The 26,271-nt window shown below is 35.0% G+C and overlaps 1 protein-coding gene across 1 annotated transcript in view; it reads right to left on the bottom strand.

Moving 5' to 3' along the window:
• Positions 1-26,271, bottom strand: part of LOC132372632 (serine/threonine-protein kinase MRCK alpha-like) — a 128,528-nt gene that overhangs the window by 43,758 nt on the left and 58,499 nt on the right. The window contains exons 8-13 of the mRNA XM_059934747.1: positions 18,099-18,204; positions 17,522-17,670; positions 15,952-16,043; positions 13,526-13,602; positions 12,408-12,455; positions 4,635-4,673 (exon numbers count right to left, since the gene is read on the bottom strand). Coding sequence (XP_059790730.1) covers positions 4,635-4,673; positions 12,408-12,455; positions 13,526-13,602; positions 15,952-16,043; positions 17,522-17,670; positions 18,099-18,204 — 511 coding nt within the window. The remainder of the gene's footprint in view (positions 1-4,634; positions 4,674-12,407; positions 12,456-13,525; positions 13,603-15,951; positions 16,044-17,521; positions 17,671-18,098; positions 18,205-26,271) is intronic.

Genomic DNA, 26,271 nt, shown 5'->3' with positions numbered 1-26,271 from the left:
AATAAAATGAAAGAAAACAATAGAAATGAGAGCAGATTTTAAAATGATTTTCTTAGCTGAAGGAGGTTAAAACTGGCTTTTCAGAAGTGGAAAACCCTTAAATTTTAAAAATAACCCATCCTAATTATAGTACAATAGAATAATGAAAATTTCCACACTAGCTTTTTGGAGCTTTATGCTCTTAAAGTAAAAATAAATTCCAGAGATTAAACAAAATCAAGACAATTTTGTTTAACAAAATTCAAAGTAAGAAATATTGAAATAATATTTTGAGATGGCATTAACTGACCTTATTAAAGAGTTGAACTATGCCATTTACAATGATGCTGTGATTTAAAAAAAAACCATGCATGTATAAATGAAGTTTAAAAATTACCACTTTATTTTCCAAGTGTGTTTCTCATAAAGACAAGGACACAAAAGTTTGGTAAAGATGAATAAACTCATGGCAAAAAAGTCTTGAGTATCAAACTTTAAAAAAACTTCCCAGGTCTTTTGAAAGACTCTAGTAGAAGCTAATAGCTGATTAGATTAATAGATTTTAATATTTCATTTCCTTTCTGGACTACTACCAGTGTAAACAATATCTCAAAAGAGGTTACCAGTAACAAGAAAAATACAATATCACTTACATATTCTCTTCATCAAAGTGTTAACCCCAACACGACTATGGTTTTCAAGATGTTATTAATTTTATCTGTAATTACATGCTTACCAATGCGTTTATAATTAATTTGTAATTCTAGTTACTAAAAAGCAATTAATTTTACTAAACTTTCAGAATACTCAATGACTATATGCCAGGATATACAGATAGCCTAAAATTAATTTTGATAATTGGCAATGATTCAGATATAAAAATGACAGCAAAGCAACTGATTAATAGCATATTAGCTACTTTTACCTTTGAAACAAATATAATCACTAATATTATATTAAAGCCAAGGAAGTTAAAAATTCTTTGTATTATAAAAAAAATTACAGCATTAAATGTAAGCAATGACTTGAATTAATAATGCAAGAAAAGCTAATAAATATGATATACATCAATAGCAGTGATATCTTAATTCATAACTGGGTTTATGATTATAGAAAGAATAATAAAATAGGGAAAATAATAAGGAACAATAGCTAATATTAATTGGACAGTATATTTTGATATAATCCAAAGGAAGAGCTTGGAAACAAATCTTAACTGAATAGTATAAGCAATTCACTCAATATTTATAAGCTGCCATCTACTGAGAAAAATAAGAAACCTCTTCATGTAAATGTGATTTTTTTTCTGTTTTTTGATTAACTGAGTCTTTTTCTAAGTAAACATACTTTAAGGAGTTATTCCGATGAATAGGTATTAGAAACATCTACTCTAATGTCAGTTTTACTTACTGCTCTACTGCTTGGGAAAATAAAAGCAGAAAAACTGAATCTCAGTGTATTGTCCATAATGCATAACACTGTCATGTAAAAAGTCCATAATGTTTCCTGAATCTATTAGGACTTCTCTAATGAATAAACCACAAAATGTATTTTTAGAGCAGTATGGTATTATAAAATAGAAAAGTTGTTTTCCACCTTGGCTCACATCTGATTTTTAGATGACCCACTAATCAAGAATTTCTCAAATTATGCACTATGGCCTTCTTATAAATAACAAAAGGATCAAAAACTACTTATCTTGAACATGTATCAACAGGTCTTTTCTACTCCAAAAATAATTATAGATTTGAACAAGTACAAATAGCAAAACATTCATATAAGAAACCTGGTTTTCAAATAAAAAGATACCAACACTTGATACGAATTTGATATAGATTAAAAAATAGCTTACATCTAACATGTTGTTTTGTACTGGTAAATAAAAAACTCGAAGTTAACAGAAAAAATCCAGTTTTCATCAATTTTCTTTATCCTGTAGCTGGGAGTATTTTAGAAACAAAGTGGCAGGTAATCCAATTTTTTAATATTCAGATACACTTTATAACTCAAGCTTTTAGTGATATCGTTATCTCTGTTAATTGTTCTTATGATTAAAAACAGTATTGGACATTGTCTATGTCATTTGGACAACAGTAAATATATTTTATCATTCTAAAACAAATAATAAATTACTGAAGGTTAGTTATGACTAGTAAATGTAATCTTACTAGTTACAAATAATATAACTTGTTTCTCTTTATGAAAATTTCTCCTTAAGTTATTTTCAATTTATTGATTTGAATATCTACTCTGGAGAATTTACACATGTTCTAAGAAAACACAAAAGAAAGTCCAGCCACATGTTGGCTATTTACAATTTCTGCTTTAAATTCTGAATAATCTAACAGATAATCTAATCTATTAGAATAATCTAATAGATACTCAGTGTTTCTCACTATTAATGAAAACACTATTAACCTTTCCATAACCATCTGTATTCAGACATTAATCATGACATTAATAACAAATCTTTCTTACACTATGATTAATTAAATAACGCCACTTAAAAAGAGCATTATTTAAATTGTAAATGAGGCTTTAGAGCACATGGGAAATAGAAATATATACCTCATTTATACGATATTTCATTCAGAGAATTTTAAATTTATGAAAGTATTGTACATTTCTTGTCTAAAAACACAGTATGTAACATAAAATTGTATGCCACTGTTAGATTCAAGGTCACTGTTAGGAATGGTAACTATTTGTGCCCTACTGTTTTCATGGATGTTCCCAGGGACTATTAAGGTTCCTCACTATTCTATGTTTCGATTTAACTGTTGAATAATTGGTAATTCTTCAGTTATCTCCCTCACAGACATTACCACTTTTAAGTGGCTGACTTCTTATCTGTCAAATACTCAATAAAGGAAAAATTAAAGGAAGCCTGGAAAGCAAATTACCAAGCCTATCACATCTGCATTTAAAAAAATCATATGTAATGATAAGTCATTAGGCTCTGGTTAAGTGTGACTTATTTATATCCTATAGAATAAAAATGTAGACTAAATAGCAGGGGTCTTATAACAGCTATTTCCCTCAAAATTTTTTCCTATTTAAAGACTCACAGAAATGTTCTGGGTGGTCAAAGCCCCCAGAAGTCTACAAGGTAAGAGACATAACTAATCTATGATAAATTTAACCAGAAAAACAAAATCTCTCTGAATGATAAATTTGTTGAAAAGCAAACAGATAAAAATGTCGTCAATCCACAGGCTAATGATTTGAACCTAATATAACGGGGCACACAACATCTTGGTCTTCCCTTTTAGAGGTTATATGATACCAATGAACATATATTCAGATTGGATAAATCCAAATACCCAATGGTTTTAACTCTGTACAAATGTCAAAATAATCAAGAAGTCAGTTGACCAGCAATCTTTTCATAAACTTCATTAATTAATGAGATATCAGTTGAAGTTGAAGTTCTACTGGCCATACCACTGGTATCTGAAACTGCTTATTCATTGTTAAACAGTAGTTTGAAAACATGGGCTATATTAGGGTTAATCGCGTTCATTTTACAATCAACCCTCCATCACACCAGAAAGATAAGAGTACAGGAAGCAGTGGGTCACTCTATTGCTTACCATGCCTTCCATAAACCAATCAGATAATTCCCTGATTTAGAACTTTCCCAGTCTGAAATTTTGGATTTAAGGTGTTGATCAATACCAATGATCATGAAGCCAACAAGTAGAAATTTTAAATTTGTATCTATCACAGATTTTCCTTTTTAATGTTGTTATTTACATTGTATATGAAAACCAGAGCAAACAGTGTCAGCTAGCTTCTCAACTAGTGAGTTTGAATGTGTGTATATTGGTGTTTGGGTGGAGGCTGCTTTCGAAACATTTGAGACCTTTTCACAAACAGATTCCCCACTCTGGGCACATCAGAATCTTGCAGGATAGAGGTAGAGAGGTAGTGTCTGGCCCATTTCAGATTGAGAAACACTGAACTAGCCTTAGCATAGGAAGATGTTTATAGCTTGTTATCAATACATGTATAAGGAATGCTAAAATTTTTTTTAAATCTTGGAAATATCTTAGAATATAAATGATTTCTTACCAACATCATTGCCTCGAAACTCTAAATACAAGATATTTAGGAATATAACTTAGAACTACCTTAAAAAATCTATCAAAGGTTTCTCCAGAACTGATTTACATAAAATTATCATCAGTAAGATCTATACCTTATCCCAAATCTTTTTTGAATTTTGCATAATATGAATTATCAAGCTTTCTTTCTACGTAATTAAAATTTCTAAGAATCTCCACATAATTGCTTACATCAGATTATTTAGAAACTCATTTACTTTGTATGTGACCAACTTAGAAAGCATACTTTAGGATCACTCTTTTACCCAATCAAAATAAAAAAGATACCTTATAATTTTAGTAGCTTGGTTACAGAAATTTATATGAACATTCCTAAAGCTTTGCGGCCAAAGCCAAAAAAGAAAAAAAAAAAAAAAAAAGAAAGTACAGAAAAGCAGAGTAGCAATAGCAGGAGCAGCAGCACAAAGCATGCAATAAATGTAATAATACATCACGAAAACAGTAGCATGTACTGCAACCACAGGCAAAAAGGATAAGAGATAGGGGTAGAGGGCATCGGACGGGCACACAAGTGCAATAGTCTCTTACACGTCTGCCTTTGCTAGCTGGAGTACAGGATGGAGAGCGCTTCAACAAAGAAAGGAGAATACTACGTTACAAATATTTACACACGTGACTCTCAATGACTAATACTGTATTAACAGACAAAGTATATAAACATACATATAAAGACACATTTTTGATAGGTTGAAAGTACATGTATTTTCAGGAAAAACTGGAAGACAGGAAAGTAAAGAAACAGTTCCTCAGGCTAGGTCTAAGAGTGGTAATAAAGTTTTTCACTAGACCTTGCACAAACAGTCACCCACCAAATAATGCTCCATCAAGCTATGGCCAATTTCCTTTCTGGAAAGGTCGGTAGTGGCAACTTGAAATGGGAGCACAAAAAGGTCTAAATAACTCTGATTTAGTGCTAGTAAGCATTTAACAAAATATTTAATTAACTAGTCTTGCTTCGGACGTTTATCTACCAAATTCTTGCTCTTTTCAAAGATGACTCTTTTCAATGATAAGAGGTAAATTAGGCCTTCAGAACTACTGATGTTGAATTGAAACAAAAAGTTACTTCAACAATATTGTCCATCCTGACTAGACATTAGGCTTAATCAAAAGAGGGATCTTCACCTTTCTGACATTAAAGAATTAAGTAATTCAGAAAAAGTAACAATAAGTAGATAATTATATAGAAATATTTTTCAAGTTTTTGAAATTTGGGATGCTCAAGTAATAGAGTTTCACAAATATATACCATCTCTACTCAGGCAATTTCCTATATTCAATTCAACCTGACATTTACTAAGTGTTTACAATATGTCAGGTACTTAAAAGATAAAGCGGGTATGGCAGTTCACAGACTGGTGGGGGAGACATCATGCCATCAACAATGTGACAAATGCTATACTAAGGGCATGTACGAAGTTTGTATGGGAACCTGGAAAAGGGATGTACAAGATTTTTATGGGGACCTAGAGGAGGGAATTTATAAACTGAGTCTATAGGAGTTACAGAAGATTTCAGAGAAAACCTCAAGGATAAGAAACATCACTGAAGATGATCAGTTTTACTTGTACAACAGCTCTGACAGATTGGTACACAGGAACTATTATTTCTTCCTGTAGGAAACTGGGATGGAAGGTGACTTAAACACTGTGTCCCAAAGAGTTAATAGCAAACCAGGATTAGAAAGTCTGCAGATTTCTCAACAGGTTCTTCTTAGTCCAGTCAGTCTTCCATTACGGTGGAGGCTAAAGTCTCAGGTTCAAACCTGGTTATATTCCTTCAGTGATTAACAGGAAGTATCTGTCTCCCTCCACACTCCCCCAAACCAAACAACCAAACATTAAGTAACTCAACCCTCAACCCTTCCTCTAACATTTAACTCTCCCTTCTCTTCCTTAATAATGATAATAGCTAACTTTTATCATATGTAAAATATATACACGTACTTTTCAAAGTACTTTACATATATTAACTTTTTAAATCCTCATAGAAGGATTAATATAAGGTCGGTATTATGATCCCAATTTTAAACATGAAGAAAACAGATTAACTTGCAACAGGTCACAAAACTGGTTAAGTGGTAGAGTTAGGATTCAAACCTTCTCAGTCAGATTTCTCAGAATGGTATACTATCACTGTCTCTACTTCCTAGCCTCTCAATTCACTTCTCAATACTGTACAACTTGGCTTCTGCTTTGATCGCCCTAATGAAATGCTGATAAGATCAGTATCTCCTGTTTGTCCTACGGTACCAGGTATCTCCGGCTGTACCTGAGGCTGCTGACCACTCCCTCTTAAAACTCTGTACTCCCTTAGTTTTCGTGACACGACACTTTCCTGAGTCATCCCCTGTGACCATGGCTCCTCCTTCTCTTACGTGGAGTCCTATTCCTCCACACCCTTCTCAGTGTGAGAGATCCCAGGTTTCTGTTCTGACTTACTGCTTTTCTCTTGCTACGATCTCTCCCTGGGAGATCTCAATCTATTTTCAACTACGTTGATCATTCCCAAATTTCTACTGCTAGTTCACTCCTTTTCCTTAACCTTCTGACTCATCTAGAAAACTATCTGCTGGACATTTCCACATGGATGTCCCTCAGGCACCTCAAACTTAACTTGTCCAAAAGGAAACTGGTCACCTTTCTCCTCTGTTAAGCCTTTTCATAACTATTACATATAGGACTGATTAAATCTAAGCTCCATAATATCTCCTTTATATTCCCATGATATGCAGTCCATATCTTTTTTTATTGTACTGCTCCCATTGGTGTTATAATTATTTAGATGTTTGTCTTTTCCATCAGACTCAGATCCTTAAGGGCCGGAAATACTGTATTATGCTTAGCATAAAGCTTGTAAATTTTAAAATTCTGCATAAATATTGAATGAATCCTTCTGAAATTCTACAATATTTAACCTAAATATTTCTTATGGCATTTATCATTTTCTACTTCACATAATACATTAACTGTGTATTTTTTTCTAATAAGAAGATAAGCATTTTGAGGTCTACTTCTAAGTCTGATTTATCTTAGCATCTACCACTGTGCACAGCAGAGTACCACACATGTAAAAAGTGGTAAAATATTTAACATAGAGAAGCCCTTAGTTTTTGGCTATCCATCCTCCTAAAGTCTAGAGTATGTTAAAACCATGAGAAAGAGCAGGAATAGCTCAAAATAAACTATATTACCACTATACCCAAAACAAGTCAGAATGTCTCTCAAAACTATCTTTACATATGAAGGACAATAAGTTTTCTAAGCTGGCATTTAGTATCACTAAGCTAACAGTGATACTAAATCACCATTGTAATAATGTTCTTCTCCAGGTGGCTACCTAGAAATCAGACCATGTTTATATTTTCAATAGAAAAGAGCAAATTACACTTTCCTGATGGTGTCATTAGAGGAAAACACACACACTCTTATACATACCCACACATACCACGGTTTTCTATAAACACTGAAACTGATTTCATAGCAAGCACTGGAAACCAGTACATTTTCTTAATATGCAATCATATACCTTTTTATATCTAGGTCTATAAATTGCCACCAGAACTTTAAGGCTGATTATGGAAGGTAAGCACGGTAAGCAGAAACCAAAAGAAGTAATTTATCTTGTGGACGCAGAATTTGGCTAATAGATTTTAAGGTTCAGTTAATGAATGCCAGAGGTCTTATTTAATAAAATACCGAAGAGGTAAAAGACTATGTAGTCATGGTTCTTTTCTCTAGTTACCCAAATATATTATTGATGTAATATATGATATATAATATACAATATAACATACTACCTAAACTAGAGAAGAATTGTATATGCCAATCTTCTGAAATGTGAGAGTTTCAAGTCAGGTTGTGCTTAACATGTGGAAGTTTTAAAAAACAAGTATTAAAGGAGGAAATTATAGAAATGTCATAATTTCTCAGAAGGATCTAGGCCTAGCTTTGGTCATAGGATTAAAAACTCTTTACAACGCATGTTTTAGAAATTTGTCTTCCATTGATTCTCACGTGTGATCAACTTTTCCCAGATACAGCTAAACCTATGCTGCCAAGCCCAGATTTCTATGATTGGTTAGGACAGAATATGAAAGAACCTAGGAGGGAGAACAATGTTAAAGGCAAGACACAAATGAAGGAATCTAGGAGCCAGGACTGAAATTAAATATTTTGGGACATCTTAGTAAGCTTCTATATGAGGCCAAAAGCAAGAGTAGAACTCAGCTTGCCAATGCTCCCAGGCTACTCTTCTCTTAATATGCCAGAATGCAAGAAAAGAACACGATACTAGGAGTACTGGACAGTTGGACTAAAGGTACTATCTCTATTCCTTTATGTCTGACCTTTATATTCTAGAGCTTTCATTCCTTGATTTACTCTTTTCCTCAGTACACTAGAGTAAGACAACCTCCAAAAAGCAAGCTGATACATTCGCATTTGCCAGATGAATGGGCAAATTCCATTTCTGTGAACTTAGGCTCAATGAACAGAGTACAGAACTGTAATTTAATAAAACTCAAAACTTACCTAGCATGTGTTTCATATATATGACAATACGTTTATCAAATATAAACAGCAACTCATTCATTTATATAACTATAACTAGTATTCCTTGAATATAGTCAAGTCAAGCATTTTGGGGGTTCACTTGAGAAGGAGAAAATGAACTGAACAGAATGGGAGGTTCCTGTAAGCTTAGTCTGATGATCCCTGGATCTGCTATCATGGGAATGAAGGGAACAGATGGGGGAAAACCTAAGCTGCTGAGCTCCATTTCCTCCCCCCACCTGCAACCTGCAGGACGACGCTGGGCCTAATATGCAGTATCACAGGCAGTCTAGGATTGGGCACGTGGGGTTGAGAAGAAAGATGAGGGTAAAAGAGGAAATAATTTCCACAGCAGAAGGGATCCTGGTATCTGTTCGACTGCTATCTCAATAACTCACATGGGAGTGCCTTACCCAAGGGACCACTAATCAAAATGGTCTCAGTTTCTTTCAAAATTAACTCACCCCCCCGCCTTTTATCTGCCCTAAAGAATGCCATGTAACCCTTTTGTCAACACTTCCCTATTACTCCAAAGACTGAGAATTCTAAAAAGTCACTCTCACTAATGGGAGAGTAACCTATCTACCAGTGGGAGTGCTGTGGTAAATAATTACTGAAACCACTGGACTAAAGATTTTCTACGGTTCTCTTCTCCTTGAAAAGTCTATTATTCTACAGGTAGAAAACTCCAAACGCTGAGTTACAGAAACAGAATGTTGAGAATGTATTCTGCTGTGCCTGAGTCAGAGGGAAGGAGGGACTGGTGTTACATATACTCTTTCTCTTCTGTCAAGAGCTGTCTAAACAGTGTAACTTAAAAGGAAAGCATCTTGTTCCAAATGTCTTCCCATATTGCCCCAAATCCTAGCATTCATCCGAATTTTGAATAACAGGCAAAACATACTGAGGAAAAATTAGAGGTAGGAGAGTGATTAGGTGTACTGTTTAAGTAAAAGAATTATAGTTTTAATAGGCCTGTGTGGGAGGGTTAAGGAAAAAACTAGAAGGTAATTTTGGGGGAGGGGCGGCACTGGTGATAAAGCTCTGAAGAATTGGAGGGCAGTATGAGGGCACTAGGTTACTGGGGGCAGATGGAGAAGGTCAATGATGTGTGGACACAAAAGAAAACTTCATTTGTGCAATTTGGCTTAAAACTAACCTTATTCCCTCCTACACCTACAAATTCCACTGCAATTCAATTCCACTGCAATTCAATTCCCTCCTATACCTACAAATTCCACTGCAATTCAACATAATCTTTTTCTTTTCTATACCAATGAGATAGAAAACAGAAAAGAATGAGCAGAGGATGTGTCCTATGGATTAATTAAGAGACAGAGTCTACTTAGTATAGAGCGCAGTCGCATATTTTAAACCTCATGCACAACAACGTAACTAGTTTGGGCACAAAGAACAATCAAGATTTATTTCAATCCTTAAGAATCCACATGCCTAAGAGAAAGGAAGCTACAGAACTTGAGTTTTATACAAAACATCTTGGATGCTGAACCCAAGCATGCCAAAGATTGAATACCATGATTCAAAACAACATTCTATTATGACTTTGAAGGTGAAACGGATGATAATGCTGGGAAGGGTGGTCACAGTTACAAAGTAGGAAGAGAAATAAGAGGTCTATGCCATAAAATATGAATTAAGAATACAAAATAGTTTTTTAAATGGGAGGTTACTGCTGGCCTTTGCCCTGACACGTAAAAATCATTTCCAGTGGTAATGTGATTCAACAGGAGGAAAGTATAGTGATGCACATTGGTGGTAAGTGGAAGGCTGAGTGGTGAAGAGCTAAGAAAGTACTTAAGTGAAATTGAACTTGTGGACAAGAAAGGAAGCTAAAGAGAACACAGCAATGGAGGGGCACTGGTCTATTAAGAGTAAGGAAATAATAACCAATATTATTGAGGGTATTACATACGCTGTTTCTTTAAATTCTCAAACAACCTTATGAGATTAATACTATTATTATCCTTGTTTGTCTGATGAACAAACCAGTGCATAGAAAGGTTAGATAACTTGCTCCTAATTATATACCTAGGAAGTGGCAGAGGCAGGATTTGAATCAACTTAAGTGCTTAAGCAATAAATTGAGAGGAAAGTGCTTAGGAAGCAAATGAGAGAAAAACCACGCCCTTGAAGAGCGTGGAGCCTGAATCATAAAGATTCAGCAGCCTTTGTGAACTTAGTTTCGGTTTACTTTATAATAGGAGTTCCTCTGTGCTACTTTACAATTTACATGTATGTCTGAACTGTATCTATGCTGGGTAATAGTGGGTGAAGGGTAAGAAAGGGTACTTCTGGAGGAAAAGTAAAAGTGGGAAACAGACACTACAGCTGGATGGTGGCAGAAGACAGCATATGAGAGCAGAGATGAGATAGGAGTGGGCTGAGATGTGCTTCTGCTGAGAAGAGCTAACCTATTTACCAAAATACATACTACTCCTGTGTTGTACATTCAAAGATTTTTGTGGGAGAAAAAGGGATGTAGAGAAGAGTTTATTAGAAAGAAAAATGAAAATGGTCTTCTAGGAGAAAGGACAATTAAAATATTTGTTCAAACTTCCTTCCCATTCTTTTTAAGGTGAATGTTATCTGTATGGAAATACCATACTGAGTATTTTAGAATAGTAAAATATACATCAGATTATAACATCAAATATTATTGTACATCAAGAGTTCTCTTTTTATCACACTGCAGAATTACCTAGTTTAATTATTTGTCTCAAGAATAATAAAATAGTTTCCATTTAGAATGGAAAGGTGCACACTTTGGTATAAATATTTCAAAGAAATAAAAAATCACTTAAAAATATAGATCAGGAGTTTTCTTTAGTAGAAAATTATGCTTAATACTCTCCTCAATATAAGAATTATATTTAACAAAACACAAAAAATAAAACATTTAAAGAATTTCCCCTGGTTTAAAAATAGTTATATGCACAATATTTGCATTTGAACCCATTTTATTTCCAAATTTCTGTAAAGATAGAATGTTCAACAGGATAATACAATGCTTTACAACAAGAATTATTGTGCCATTTAATGTGGATTAGAGAGAACGTATATGTCAGGTATTTCTGTAAAGAGAGGAACACTATACATTAGGAACTTCTAAATTATTAAATCTATACAATTAATTTAAGAGAGAAAATGATAATGCAGTCAATTTATAGTGAATATAGTGCATCTATTAACTAAAATCATTTTTTACATTAGAAGAGAAATTCTGTCAGCATTAAAAATTGATCTGTACTCAATTATTGTGTTATGATAAAATCTACTGGAAGAGTTAATAAAACGTGTCACTTGTTCTGATTATACCACCAGAGGTTTACTTTTAACTAACATATAAACTAAATAGTAAAGTGCTGAAAAGAAAAGGGGAATGTGAAATAGAAATTGCCATGAAAAACAAAAAGGAGCAATTATTTATATCTATATAGCTATAGTGACAATAATCAAATAAGCATTCCAGTCTTCAGAATTGTTGCAAAGAATGGAACTATAGAGATTCTCTGATGGACAACACATTTTTAAAAGTACATTTTTACTTTATTATATTTAATAATGATAACTCTTCATTGTATTTAAAGTAAGAAAGAAGCACGTTTTGGCTCGCAAATTATCAAGTGTGATATTTCTAAAACTGACTGCATTACTAGGTAAATTCTTCATATCAATTCACTGATCTCTTTTACTGAAGGATGCATTGGTTTGAAAATCAAAGACTTACGTCATCCAAAAAATCAATCAGTGAAGATGAGGAAGAAGAAAAGGAATCCTATTTAACGAATACAGCAATAAAAAAATAGAAAATATGGATGAAGCAATTTAATAAGAACAAATAATAAATCAAAAATTTTGTAAAACAATTGAAAGGCAAATGACATTAATTCAAATAAATAAATGAGAAAAGCAGTCACTGTCATTGTTTCTCAAGAAACGTAGAATTTCATTAATTACTTTTTAAAGTGTGATTCTTTTTTCCTTTCCCAAAAGAATGAAATACAATTCATATACTGTGCTCAAAATGTATTAAGCTGAAGCTCATTAATAATCAAATTAAATGGAAGCACTCCAGAAGGTAACAACTAAAAGTAAGCAACAGAATCTCTGCCTCTAATTGTTCCTGCTAGAATGTAAGCTTCTTGAGGGGCAGGACTTCGTCAATTTGGTCACTACTGTATCTCCAGCACCTAGAACAGTGCCTTGCACAGAGACATACGATTATTTGTTGATTAAGATATAATCACTAACTTAAATTTTCTGACATAAAAATATACTTCATATCTTAATTTTTTTTTCTAGCAAAGAATTTAAGTACCAAAGAACGACAGAGTCACATAATCACTATTTCATTATAATGGAGTGTGCCAAATAAACTCTATGTAATACTTTTAACAGAAAGCATTCTTTTGGTATACTTCTAAAAAACTGAATTGATTTGGAACTAGAACCAGCATTGCCCTATTGTGAGCTCTGATATTTTCACTTGTTTTTTTACTGTGGCTCTATGCTTTGGAGAAAAAAGAAAAGTGTCAAAATTATTTAAAGTTAGGATTTGTTCTGCACTTACTGTTCCTCAGGGAAAGAGATGAAATTTCTTTTAAATCTTATCAACGACCCTCTTATTTAGCTCTTTCTTAGATTTTTCTTAAACACAAGAAGAGTTTATGATTAAAGTTTCCATAACATTGCAGAACATATTCCTTTCCTAATACGTTTTTGTGTATATAAGATTCTAGGTCCTCTTATATGGGATGCAATAAAAGTTTTATTGCAAATAAATTTTAAATCACAAAGTAAATTTTAAATTGACTGCAGAGGATATATGAAAAGTTTAATACTTACTTCAAATTGATCCAGAGCATCGGTAGGCGTATTCAAAAATGCCAAGAAAGAATGCTGTGAGTCTTGGTGCTCTATACCTAGAAGACAGCAGCAACTTTTTTTAAAACTAGAACAATTAAGACTAATTTTCATGGATAACCTTTCCTGTCTGAATCTATTAAAAAGCTGCTCGCAAACTACTGTATTTTAAAACCAATTAATATCACTAACTCCACATACTTAAAAAACTAAAATACATTAGTGTTTCTTGGAATATCACTCAATAGTTAAATTACATCAGACTCCATGAAATACTTGTTTCTTGACTTACTTGAGTTCCTGAATTTCTTTTCCTATACAGTACACTGTAAGAAGCACATTAAATGTTTTGGTACTCTTGAGAAAATTTTTAAAATAGAACCCTCGTTATGCCTGATTTTTCTAAGGTAATTTATCACCAAACAAGGTTTCCTTTTTGAAATACTCTCATCAAGCATATAGTATATATTAATATAAATAATCTTTTATTAAAAAATGCAGTGATACCACAAACTTATTTAATTATGAAAAAACTTTTGCTAAGGCCTCAATCTGATTTCATTTACTGTTTTATTGACAAAAATTGCATGAAATTAAAAAATTTTTGTCTGGGAAAAACTAGGGTTGGAGAATGAGGACTCCAAACCCTAGCTTTTCTCAGACAAATTAAAAAAATTTCACGCATACCTCTTGGCTATGGCATTAACTTTAAATACATGATTTCCAAATTAATTCTTAACATACACATAATGATAAATACTAGGGAGGAAAAGGAGAAACAACCAAAACACATTTTTGATCTCCATATCTTTTAAGGAACTGATATCAACTGATAACAAATTATGTGCTTTTGGAATGACTCTCTAATAGTATACCATAGTTGCCAGATAAGGCAGTATGTTCAGAAATTCATTCCATCAATGAATATTTATTGAAAGCCTTTTATTTGCCAAACCCTGTCTAGATACTGGATATATAATAATAAATAAAGCAGGAAAACAAAATCCTTGTCCTCATTATATAAACATTACATTGTATTATTTAAGTAGACTATTATCTTACAACATATAGTGAAATTTTATTATTCTGCAACGTTCAAATTCCAAATAAAAAGCCATACCCATAGGTTAGTCTGCAATGGGATAAACGATTTCTTCTTTTGCAAGTTTAAATCTACTTTAAAATGATGCAATCAATGCCAACTGGTGTGTTACAGTAAGTCATACTCTTCACTGGTCTCTTTTCTATATAAATTGCCTTTAGGGCCACAGGTCCTCCATGTCTTATATATTCTTTTTGCTCTGCTCACTAAATCATGCAGCTCCTTCCACTCTTCATACATGAAAATTAAGCTTGATTCTCATTTTAGCATGATGCTTTGTACTCCTAATCTGAGTTCCTAATTCACTTTTTCTGGGTTCCTTCCTTCCTTCTTGTTCACTAGGAAACTCAATCAACAAAAATTTATTGAACATCTACTACTTTTAATGGCTTTTTCATGTTAACTCCTTTGTGTGATTACCCTCTTTCCTCCACAATTTTAAAAGCAGATGCGGAGACCCAACCAGCTTTACGTCGCTGTGTGTCACAGGACAGGGAAATGATAAGGCGGCACATAAGTACAACATAGAGCCAATTAACTAGTTCAGTATTCAGTCAGGAATACTGTCAGGAAAATGAATTTCTAACAGCTATATATAAGAGATCCTTTCATTAAGATAATAACATCCTGAATTTTAAAAAATTAAATCTTCACATTCTTAATGCCCATGTTATGGAAAGAACGTTGAAGTTCACGTCATAAAGCTACCAAGCACTCTGAGTTACTTTTTACATTAATGAAAAAATGCTCAAGTAATGTTTTCAAGAAAATGGGAATAAATCCTGGAAAATCCCACAGGGCAAACAATTTGAGTATCAAACATGGAAGAAGACACCGAAATGCCCAAATAATTCTTTGTCATTGAATTGCCTTTCTAATACTGGATTAGGTTAATCTTTAGTTATTTCATACATTATTTCGTCAACTACCCTGAGAGTGAATCCCCTATAACATTTGAGAATAGTATAAAGTATATGATAAAAACAAGTTTTTCCAATCACAAAAATATTGTTCATGATATAGTCCATGGTCCTGAAAAAACAGTCAAATTTATGGCAAAGTGAGTTTTCTGTTAAGAAATCTTTAAACAACGTGTATCAAGTAAAACAAAATGACTCAGGAGACTTGTCTACCAAATATGTGCGTGTGTGTGTGTGTGCGCCATATACACATACATCTATAAATGAGTGCCAGAATTGTGTATGTGAACAATTCTCCTGCCTACACAATAGGCTGATTCTTATATAATAAAATGCATTCATGACAGAACATTAAGTCCTCGTTGATGCAAAACACATTCCCATACCCTTTTCAGATCTAAGCTCTTCAGTGTCCTTTATCAGTTGTTCAATTTCTGATAGTAGTTCCAAGTTCTTCTTCTCTGAATCTTTTAGTTTACTTAAGGGAAAAAAAGGAAAAATGTCATTATTTATATTGTTGGTTAGTGAGCCATCATGTATGTAGTTGAACTTAATTGGTTTAAATGTCAGTCATGATAATGTAGGGAACTGAAAACTACTGCAGGAAGGACAAACCTAGCCTGTCATCTACTCTTGCGTAAATAAAGATTTACTGGAACACAGTCAGGCTCATTCATTTATATGCTGTCTGTGGCTGCTTTTGTACTCAACAGCAGAGTTGAGCAGACAGAAACTATATGGTTTACAAGCCCTAAAGTATTTATTATCTTTCCTTTTATAGAAAAGTTGCTGGCTCTGAGCTACATTATTAAATTAAAAAATGTCATAAAATCAAAGGTTAATTTTAGAATTCTGTTAGACTTCTTTCATAGAGAACCATGAAAGTGACTAAATATATAATTTTCAGTTTGACTCACATTCCTGATTTATGAACAAATGTGTAAATTTATATGTCCTAAGCATAAGCAGAAAGATCACATTTATTCCAAATTACGATACAGAGAATGACATTTAGCAGTTCTTTACGTTGGGATCAATTCATATTATCCAAAAACAATTTTTTTCCATTTTCAATGTTACACTAGCACATTTCAGTAAAGCATAATTAATTTATGATTGGATAATTCATAGCAAGAATTTATAATTCAACTGGGGTGCTTCATACCATTAAAAACCGCATTTATGGGACTGTATTTCTTTTCATGACTGAATGCCTTTGCAACATTTAGTATTCTGAGCACCAAATGGATTTTTCTATTTATATTTTGATTTGTAACATGAACTTTCTACTGTCCCTCTGTATCACCTTAATCCTCTATAACTTATTCTTGAACCAATCTAATTACGAGTTTCCTTTTATCATTTATTTATTCTGAGTATGATTTACTCTACTGTTGTGGTAAGAATGGAGGGAATGTATCCATTAGCTAACTGACCTGGACCTGTGGGCGATACACTTTTTTTAATACATAACATGAAAGAAAGGATAATTTAAGTAAATTCTACCTTTATGAAATTTACCATCACTCGAAACTTCATGTGTAAAAAAATCTATGGTAGAGGCCAGAATTTTCAGATGACTATATTTTGTTCTGACTCTATGCTGCAATTTTAGACTAATGTGCTATTCTTGAACAAAAGATTATTTTGGATTTAACAGAATAAAATTTGAGAGTGAATTTTACAAATAAGGGGATAAGTAAATAACAGAATATTAATTAGTACTATTAATTCCACTTTAAGGACAAGTCAGATAGAAACAAAGCTGTATTAAAATTGCATCACTGCACACAAGGCCTAAAATCATCAATTCATTTTCAAATATTCATAGTTTTTTTCTGGTCATCACTTAAAAAAAAAAAGGGGTAGGTAGGAAACTAAACGTGTAACTTCTCTCCAGATACTTTTGGACCAAATTAGAAATCACTCTAGTGGGACTATATTATTCAGTCTTACCGTTCTGTTATGATGTTAGACGCTTTAACTTTATTCAGCTCTTCTTGGATGGCCTGCTTAGCTCTTATTTCTGCATCCAGAGCTGACTGCAACTCCAGTCTAGCTGACATATCCAGTTTTGCAAAACGACGCATTTTCCAGGCCATATCCTATGAAATAATATGACTGAGGTTTTAGCTCCATTCGATTTTATTTTTAACATTTAAATTTAGTAATATAAGTGAATTTGGAAACTACTTAAAAGAACTATCTTTCCCTAATTAAAGAATTAAAGAGAACTATTACTTGTGAAAATATATTATTTTTCATTAAATTCAGAAATAACTGTAGACTCACATTATAAATGCATTTATTTTTTATGGTTATTACCATTAATGGCTAGCCACACAAATTATAGTTAAGCAGCTATGTATTATAATTTCCTAAACTGGAAAAACATTGAATGATTTCTCATGAAAATCTTTACAGTAGGCAAAGCCTAGACAAACTGATGTAAGCACTCAGATTTATTACAGTGTTTTCTGAGCCTTCCCACCGACTAATATAATAAGCCTGCTTGCTAAATGGCAGAGCTTACTGTTGCTCGGGTACCCAAGCTGGAGTTTCTTAAAGCTTCCAATTCTTCAGTCATTTTAGAAGCTAAGGCCTGAAGATATCCTCGTGCATCCTTTTCATCACTGACCCTAGAATATATGCAAATAAAGACAGAGATCAAGTACCAAAGTAAAATAGAAAACTTCAGTGAGATATATATTATTTTAAAGCATCATAAAGAAATAAGTGAAAAGTGACAGAAATTTGAAGCTGTTCTTAATATCTTCTTTTAAAGGTCTACCACAGTACTACTATCTGTCAAAAAGTGGGAAATGGTTTACTGAACTGTTCAGTTATTTACAGATAAAGGTGGCCACGTTTAGGAAGGTCCAAATTATACATATCTGATAAATCAGTAAAACTCACCCTTGAGCCACGGAATTAATACTCTTTTAATCTAATATTAAACATACACACACACACACACACACACATACACTCACATGACTTCTAAAGAATAAGATTTCTTATTAATTAGATTCCATTTTTTATCTAATGAAAACACAATACACCCTTCTTAAAACTGAAGTACACTAAATTTAGAAAGTTTAAAGTATAATATTCTGTAAAAAAAAAAATTCTGTGTTGTAATAAAGCTCTCTTGTTTTCTAAAGTGTTCAATGATATAACAAAGAGAAAAGATTAAAGTCTACTGAAACTCAGTTTCTACACCCCCCCCCCGCCCCCGCCCTGCCCCGGCAGTGCCCCAAGGCACGTGGGATCTTAGTTCCCGGACCAGGGATCAAACCAGGGCCCCCAGCAGTGTAAGCAGGGGAAGCGTGGAGTCCTAAACACTGGACAGCCAGGGAATTCCCGAAACTCAGTTTCTATTTACTATTTTAAGGCTATCTTGCTGATGTAATTATATGATTTTAGAGAGAAATGTTTTCAAATTCTATTCAATAAAATTCAGGTCATTGAATAGCCATGAGGAAAGTATATTTCAGGTAAATCAATATGTATCTGTGATGCATACAGCAGACAAGTTTAAATCTTGAGGCTTGATTCAGCATCTGTTACAATTTAAACTCCTGAGGAGTTAAATTCATTTGTCTACCTACATATCACTCCATATCTACATCTTAAAGAGGCCCTTTAAAAGGGGTTTGATCCCTTCTTCTCTCAGATGGGAAAGTGCTTTGGAGGACAATCAAAAGAATAAAGGAGCAAATAAAATCACTGTTAAGAAGTTGCCCACTCTAGTGATAGTAACATATTTGTAGGCTCTACATACATGTATATATGTTCATAGCCTTTTAAAGTGGCTTAAGAAAATATTAAGAAAGTTTGTGTACTTGGATGCTGTTTCCTTCTAAAATTCTTTAACTTTCGACACCACAAGTGACCACAATCTTTTAATTTAATCACCTAATCTATAACAAAAAGAATAAATATAGATGGGGGAAGATTGTTTTTCCTCCAAAGACATTTTTTATTTTCCTCTAAAGACACTCACAGAGTAGCAATTAAGAAAACTATACTACCATTTAACCAGGCTAATAGGCCTCAGCCAGTGCTGGTTTAGTATCTATCATAGCTCAGAGATCTTGGCTTATGCACATTTCCAGGAACCTATGAAATCCAGTGTGTTTTATTCACTTTGGAAATCAAATAACTTCATGTAAATTGCTATAATGTTGTTTGAAATATTATATAAAAAACAATACCTTCTAACTTTGCTGTTTATTTACATCTTGAATACATTCATATTCCCTTACCACAGTGGTCTTCCACTAATTCTCAACTTTTGATTAAACCTATGTCTATTTTTCCTGGCTACAAAAAATTACTGATGGGAAGGGTGATGAAAAAAGAAAAAAAAAAGACTCGGTCAACTACACCCTAATGCCATTTAAGTTCCACTAGGCCCTAGGTCTTGCACAACAATTCCTTTTCATAATCATTGTCTACTTCCAACCTAAATCTTAAAAACATTGCACTTTCCCCAGCCCCAACACCATCTCTTGCCGCTTCCTTCTAGGCCATCTGGTTAAGCTTACACTACTCATTCTCTTAACTTTTTTTCTTTTAAACAGTTTTAGGAGGAGCTTCAAGATGGCGGAAGAGTAAGACGTGGAGATCACCTTCCTCCCCACAGATACATCAGAAATACATCTACATGTGAAACAACTCCTACAGAACACCTACCGAACGCTAGCAGAAGACCTCAGACCTCCCAAAAGGCAAGAAACTCCCCACGTACCTGGGTAGGGCAAAAGAAAAAAGAAAAAACAGAGACAAAAGAATAGGGACGGGACCTGCACCAGTGGGAGGGAGCTGTGAAGGAGGAAAGGTTTCCACACACTAGGCAGCCCCTTCGCGGGCTGAGACTGCGGGGGGCGGAGGGGGGAAGCTTCGGAGCCGCGGAGGAGAGCACGGCCACAGGGGTGCGGAGGGCAAAGCAGAGAAATTCCCGCACAGAGGCTCGGCGCCGAGCAGCACTCACCAGCCCGAGGCTTGTCTGCTCACCCGCTGGGACGTGCGGTGGCTGGGAGCTGAGGCTCGGGCTCCGGAGGTCAGATCCCAGGGAGGGGACTGGGGTTGGCTGCGTGAACACAGCCTGAAGGGGCTAGTGCGCCATGGCTAGCTGGGAGGGAGTCCGGGAAAAGGTCGGGAGCTGCCGAACAGGCAAGAGACTTTTTCTTGCCTCTTTGTTTCCTGGTGTGTGAGGAGAGGGGATTAAGAGCACCGCTTAAAGGAGCTCCAGAGATGGGAGTGAGCCATGGCTGTCAGCGCGGACCGCAGAGACGGGCATGAGACGCTAAGGCTGCTGCTGCCGCCACCAAAAAGCCTGTGTGCAAGCACAGGGCACTGTCCACACCGCCCCTCCCGGGAGCCTGTGCAGCCCGCCACTGCCAGGGTCCCGTGATCCAGGGACAACTTCCCTGGGAGAACGCACGGCACGCCTCAGGCTGGTGCAATGCCATGCCAGCCTCTGCCGCCGCAGGCTCGCCGCACATCCGTACCCCTCCCTCCCCGCGGCCTGAGTGAGCCAGAGCCACCGAATCAGCTGCTCCTTTAACCCCGTCCTGTCTGAGCAAAGAACAGACGCCCTCAGGTGACCTACACGCAGATGTGGGTCCAATCCAAAGCTGAACCCCAGGAGCTGTGTGAACAAAGAAGAGAAAGGGAAATCTCTCCCAGCAGCCTCAGGAGCAGCGGATTATATCTCCACAATCAACTTGATGTACCCTGCATCTGTGGAATACCTGAATAGACAATGAATCATCCCAAATTGAAGAGGTGGACTTCGGGAGCAACGATATATATATATTTTTTCCCTTTTTCTCTTTTTGTGAATGTGTATGTGTATGCTTCTGTGTGTGATTTTGTCTGTATAGCTTTGCTTTTACCATTTGTCCTAGGGTTCTGTCTTTTTTTTTTTTTTTAGCATAGGGTTTAGCACTTGTTATCATTGGTGGATTTGTTTTTTGGTTTGGTTGCTCTCTTCTTTCTTTCTTTTTTTTACTACCTTAAAAAATTTTTTTTAATAATTATTTTTATTTTTTACTTTAATAACTTTATTTTATTTTATTTTATCTTCTTTCTTTCTTTCTTTTTTTTCTCCCTTTTACTCTGAGCCATGTGGAAGACAGGCTCTTGGTGCTCCAGCCAGGCGTCAGGGCTGTGCCTTTGAGGTGGGAGAGCCAAGTTCAGGACACTGGTCCACAAGAGACCTCCCTGCTCCACGTAATATCAAACGGTGAAAATCTCCCAGAGATCTCCATCTCAACGCCAAGACCCAGCTCCACTCAACGACCAGCAAGCTACAGTGCTGGACACCCTATGACAAACAACTAGCAAGACAGGAACACAACCCCATCCATTAGCAGAGAGGCTGCCTAAAATCATAATAAGGCCACAGACACCCCAAAACACACCACCAGATGTGGACCTGCCCACCAGAAAGACAAGATCCAGCCTCATCCACCAGAACACAAGCACTAGTCCCCTCCATCAGGAAGCCTACACAACCCACAGAACCAACCTTAGCCACTGGGGACAGACACCAAAAACAAGGGGAACTACGAACCTGCAGCCTGCGAAAAGGAGACCCCAAACACAGTAAGTTAAGCAAAATGAGAAGACAGAGAAACACACCGCAGATGAAGGAGCAAGGCAAAAACCCACCAGACCTAACAAATGAAGAGGAAATAGGCAGTCTACCTGTAAAAGAATTCAGAATAATGATAGTAAAGATGATCCAAAATCTTGGAAATAGAATGGAGAAAATACAAGAAACGGTTAACAAGGACTTAGAAGAACTAAAGAACAAAAAAACAGTGATGAACAACACAATAAATGAAATTAAAAATTCTCTAGAAGGGATCAATAGCAGAATAACTGAGGCAGAAGAACGGTAAGTGACCTGGAAGATAAAATAGTGGAAATAACTACTGCAGAGCAGAATAAAGAAAAAAGAATGAAAAGAATTGAGGACAGTCTCAGAGACCTCTGGGACAACATTAAATGCACCAACATTCGAATTATAGGGGTCCCAGAAGAAGAAGAGAAAAAAAAGGGACTGAGAAAATATTTGAAGAGATTATAGTTGAAAACGTCCCTAATCTGGGAAAGGAAATAGTTAATCAAGTCGAGGAAGCACAGAGAGTCCCATACAGGATAAATGCAAGGAGAAACACACCAAGACACATATTAATCAAACTATCAAAAATTAAATACACAGAAAAAATATTAAAAGCAGCAAGGGAAAAACAACAAATAACACACAAGGAAATCCCCATAAGGTTAACAGCTGATCTTTCAGCAGAAACTCTGCAAGCCAGAAGGGAGTGGCAGGACATATTTAAAGTGATGAAGGAGAAAAACCTACAACCAAGATTACTCTACACAGCAAGGATCTCATTCAGATTTGACAGAGAAATTAAAAGCTTTACAGACAAGCAAAAGCTAAGAGAATTCAGCACCACCAAACCAGCTTTCCAGCAAACGCTAAAGGAACTTCTCTAGGCAGGAAACAGAAGAGAAGGAAAAGACCTACAATAACAAACCCAAAACAATTAAGAAAATGGTAATAGGAACATACATATCGATAATTACCTTAAATGTAAATGGATTAAATGCTCCAACCGAAAGACACAGACTGGCTAAATGGATACAAAAACAAGACCCATATATATGCTGTCTACAACAGACCCACTTCAGACCTAGGGACACATACAGACTGAAAGTGAAGGGATGGAAAAAGATATTCCATGCAAATGGAAATCAAAAGAAAGCTGGAGTAGCAATTCTCATATCAGGCAAAATAGACTTTAAAATGAAGACTATTCCAACATAGCAGCACCTCAATACATAATGCAAATACTAACAGCCATAAAAGGGGAAATCAACAGTAACACAATCATAGTAGGGGACTTTAACACCCCACTTTCACCCATGGACAGATCATCCAAAATGAAAATAAATAAGGAAACACAAGCTTTAAATGATACACTAAAGAAGATGGACTTAATTGATATTTATAGGACATTCCATCCAAAACCAACAAGTGCTCATGGAACATTCTCCAGGATAGATCATATCTTGGGTCAGAAACCAAGCCTTGGTAAATTTAAGAAAATTGAAATCATATCAAGTATCTTTTCCAACCACAATGCTATGAGACTAGATATCAATTACAGAAAAAATCTGTAAAAAATACAAACACATGGAGGCTAAACAATACACTACTTAATAACCAAGAGATCACTGAAGAAATCAAAGAAGAAATCAAAAAATACCTAAAAACAAATGACAATGAAAACACGATGACACAAAACCTATGGGATGCAGCAAAAGCAGTTCTAAGAGGGAAGTTTATAGAAATACAATCCTATCTTAAGAAACAAGAAACACCTCAAACAAACATCCTAACCTTACACCTAAAGCATTAGAGAAAGAAGAACAAAAAAACCCCCAAAGTTAGCAGAAGGAAAGAAATCATAAATATCAGATCTGAAATAAATGAAAAAGAAATGAAGGAAATGATAGCAAAGATCAGTAAAACTACAAGCTGGTTCTTCGAGAAGATAAACAAAATTGATAAACCATTAGCCAGACTCATCAAGAAAAAAAGGGAGACGACTCAAATGAATAGAATTCAAAATGAAAAAGGAGAAGTAACAACTGACACTGCAGAAATACAAAGGATCATGAGAGATTACTACAAGTGACTATATGTCAATAAAATGGAGAACCTGGAAGAAATGGACATATTCTTAGAAATGCACAACCTTCGGAGACTGAACCAGGAAGAAATATAAAATATAAACAGACTAATCACAAGCACTGAAATTGAAACTGTGATTAAAAACCTTCCAACGAACAAAAGCCCAGGACCAGATGGCTTCACAGGCGAATTCTATCAAACATTTAGAGAAGAGCTAACACCGATCCTTCTCAAACTCTTCCAAAATATAGCAGAGGGAGGAACACTCCCAAACTCATTCTATGAGGCCACCATCACCCTGATACCAAAACCAGACAAAGATGTCACAAAGAAAGAAAACTACAGGCCAATATCACTGATGAACATAGATGCAAAAATCCTCAACAAAATACTAGCAAACAGAATCCAACAGCACATTAAAAGGATCATACACCATGATCAAGTGGGGTTTATCCCAGGAATGCAAGGATTCTTCAATATACGCAAATCAATCAATGTGCTACACCATATTAACAAACTGAACGAGAAAAACAATATGATCATCTCAATAGATGCAGAGAAAGCTTTCGGCAAAATTCAACAAACATTTATGATAAAAACCCTCCAGAAAGTAGGCATAGAGGGAACTTTCCTCAACATAATAAAGGCCATATATGACAAACCCACAGCCAACATCATCCTCAATGGTGAAAAACTGAAACCATTTCCTCTAAGATCAGGAACAAGACAAGGTTGCCCACTCTCACCATTATTATTCAACAGAATTTTGCAAGTTTTAGCCACAGCAATCAGAGAAGAAAAAGAAATAAAAGGAATCCAAATCGGAAAAGAAGTAAAGCTGTCACTGTTTGCAGATGACATGATAGTATACATTGAGAATCCTAAAGATGCTACCAGAAAACTACTAGAGCTAATCAATGAATTTGGTAAAGTAGCAGGATACAAAATTAATGCACAGAAATCTCTTGCATTCCTATACACTAATGATGAAAAATCTGAAAGAGAAATTAAGGAAACACTCCCATGTACGATTGCAACAAAAAGAAGAAAATACCTAGGAATAAACTTACCTAAGGAGACAAAAGACCTGTATGCAGAAAATTATAGGACACTGATGAAAGAAATTAAAGATGATACAAATAGATGGAGAGATATACCATGTTGTTGGGTTGGAAGAATCAACATTATGAAAATGACTATACTACCCAAAGCAATCTACAGATTCAATGCAATCCCTATCACACTACCACTGGCATTTTTCACAGAACTAGAACAAAAAATTTCACAATTTGTATGGAAACACAAAAGACCCCAAATAGCCAAAGCAATCTTGAGAAAGAAAAACGGAGCTGGAGGAATCAGGCTCCCTGACTCCAGACTATACTACAAAGCTACAGTAATCAAGACAGTTTGGTACTGGCACAAAAAGAGAAATATAGATCAATGGAACAGGATAGAAAGCCCAGAGATAAACCCACACACATATGGTCACCTTATCTTTGATAAAGGAGGCAAGAGTATACAATGGAGAAAAGACAGCCTCTTCAGTAAGTGGTGCTGGGAAAACTGGACAGCTACATGTAATAGAATGAAATTAGAACACTCCCTAACACCATACATAAAAATACACTCAAAATGGATTAAAGACCTAAATGTAAGGCCAGACAGTATCAAACTCTTAGAGGAAAACATAGGCAGAACACTCTATGCTATAAATCACAGCAAGATCCTTTTGGACCCAGCTCCTAGAGAAATGGAAATAAAAACAAAAATAAACAAATGGGACCTAATGAAACTTAAAAGCTTTTGCACAGCAAAGGAAACCATAAACAAGACAAAAAGACAACCCTCAGAATGGGAGAAAATATTTGCAAATGAAGCCACTGACAAAGGATTAATCTCCAAAATTTACAAGCAGCTCATGCAGCTCAATATCAAAAAAACCACCCAATCCAAAAATGGGCAGAAGACTTAAATAGACATT

This window comes from Balaenoptera ricei, chromosome 1 (genome assembly GCF_028023285.1).
Source record: "Balaenoptera ricei isolate mBalRic1 chromosome 1, mBalRic1.hap2, whole genome shotgun sequence".
Lineage (NCBI taxonomy): Eukaryota > Metazoa > Chordata > Mammalia > Artiodactyla > Balaenopteridae > Balaenoptera > Balaenoptera ricei.
Note: the sequence above shows the minus strand (reverse complement) of the source record. Positions and strands in the feature narration are given on the sequence as shown.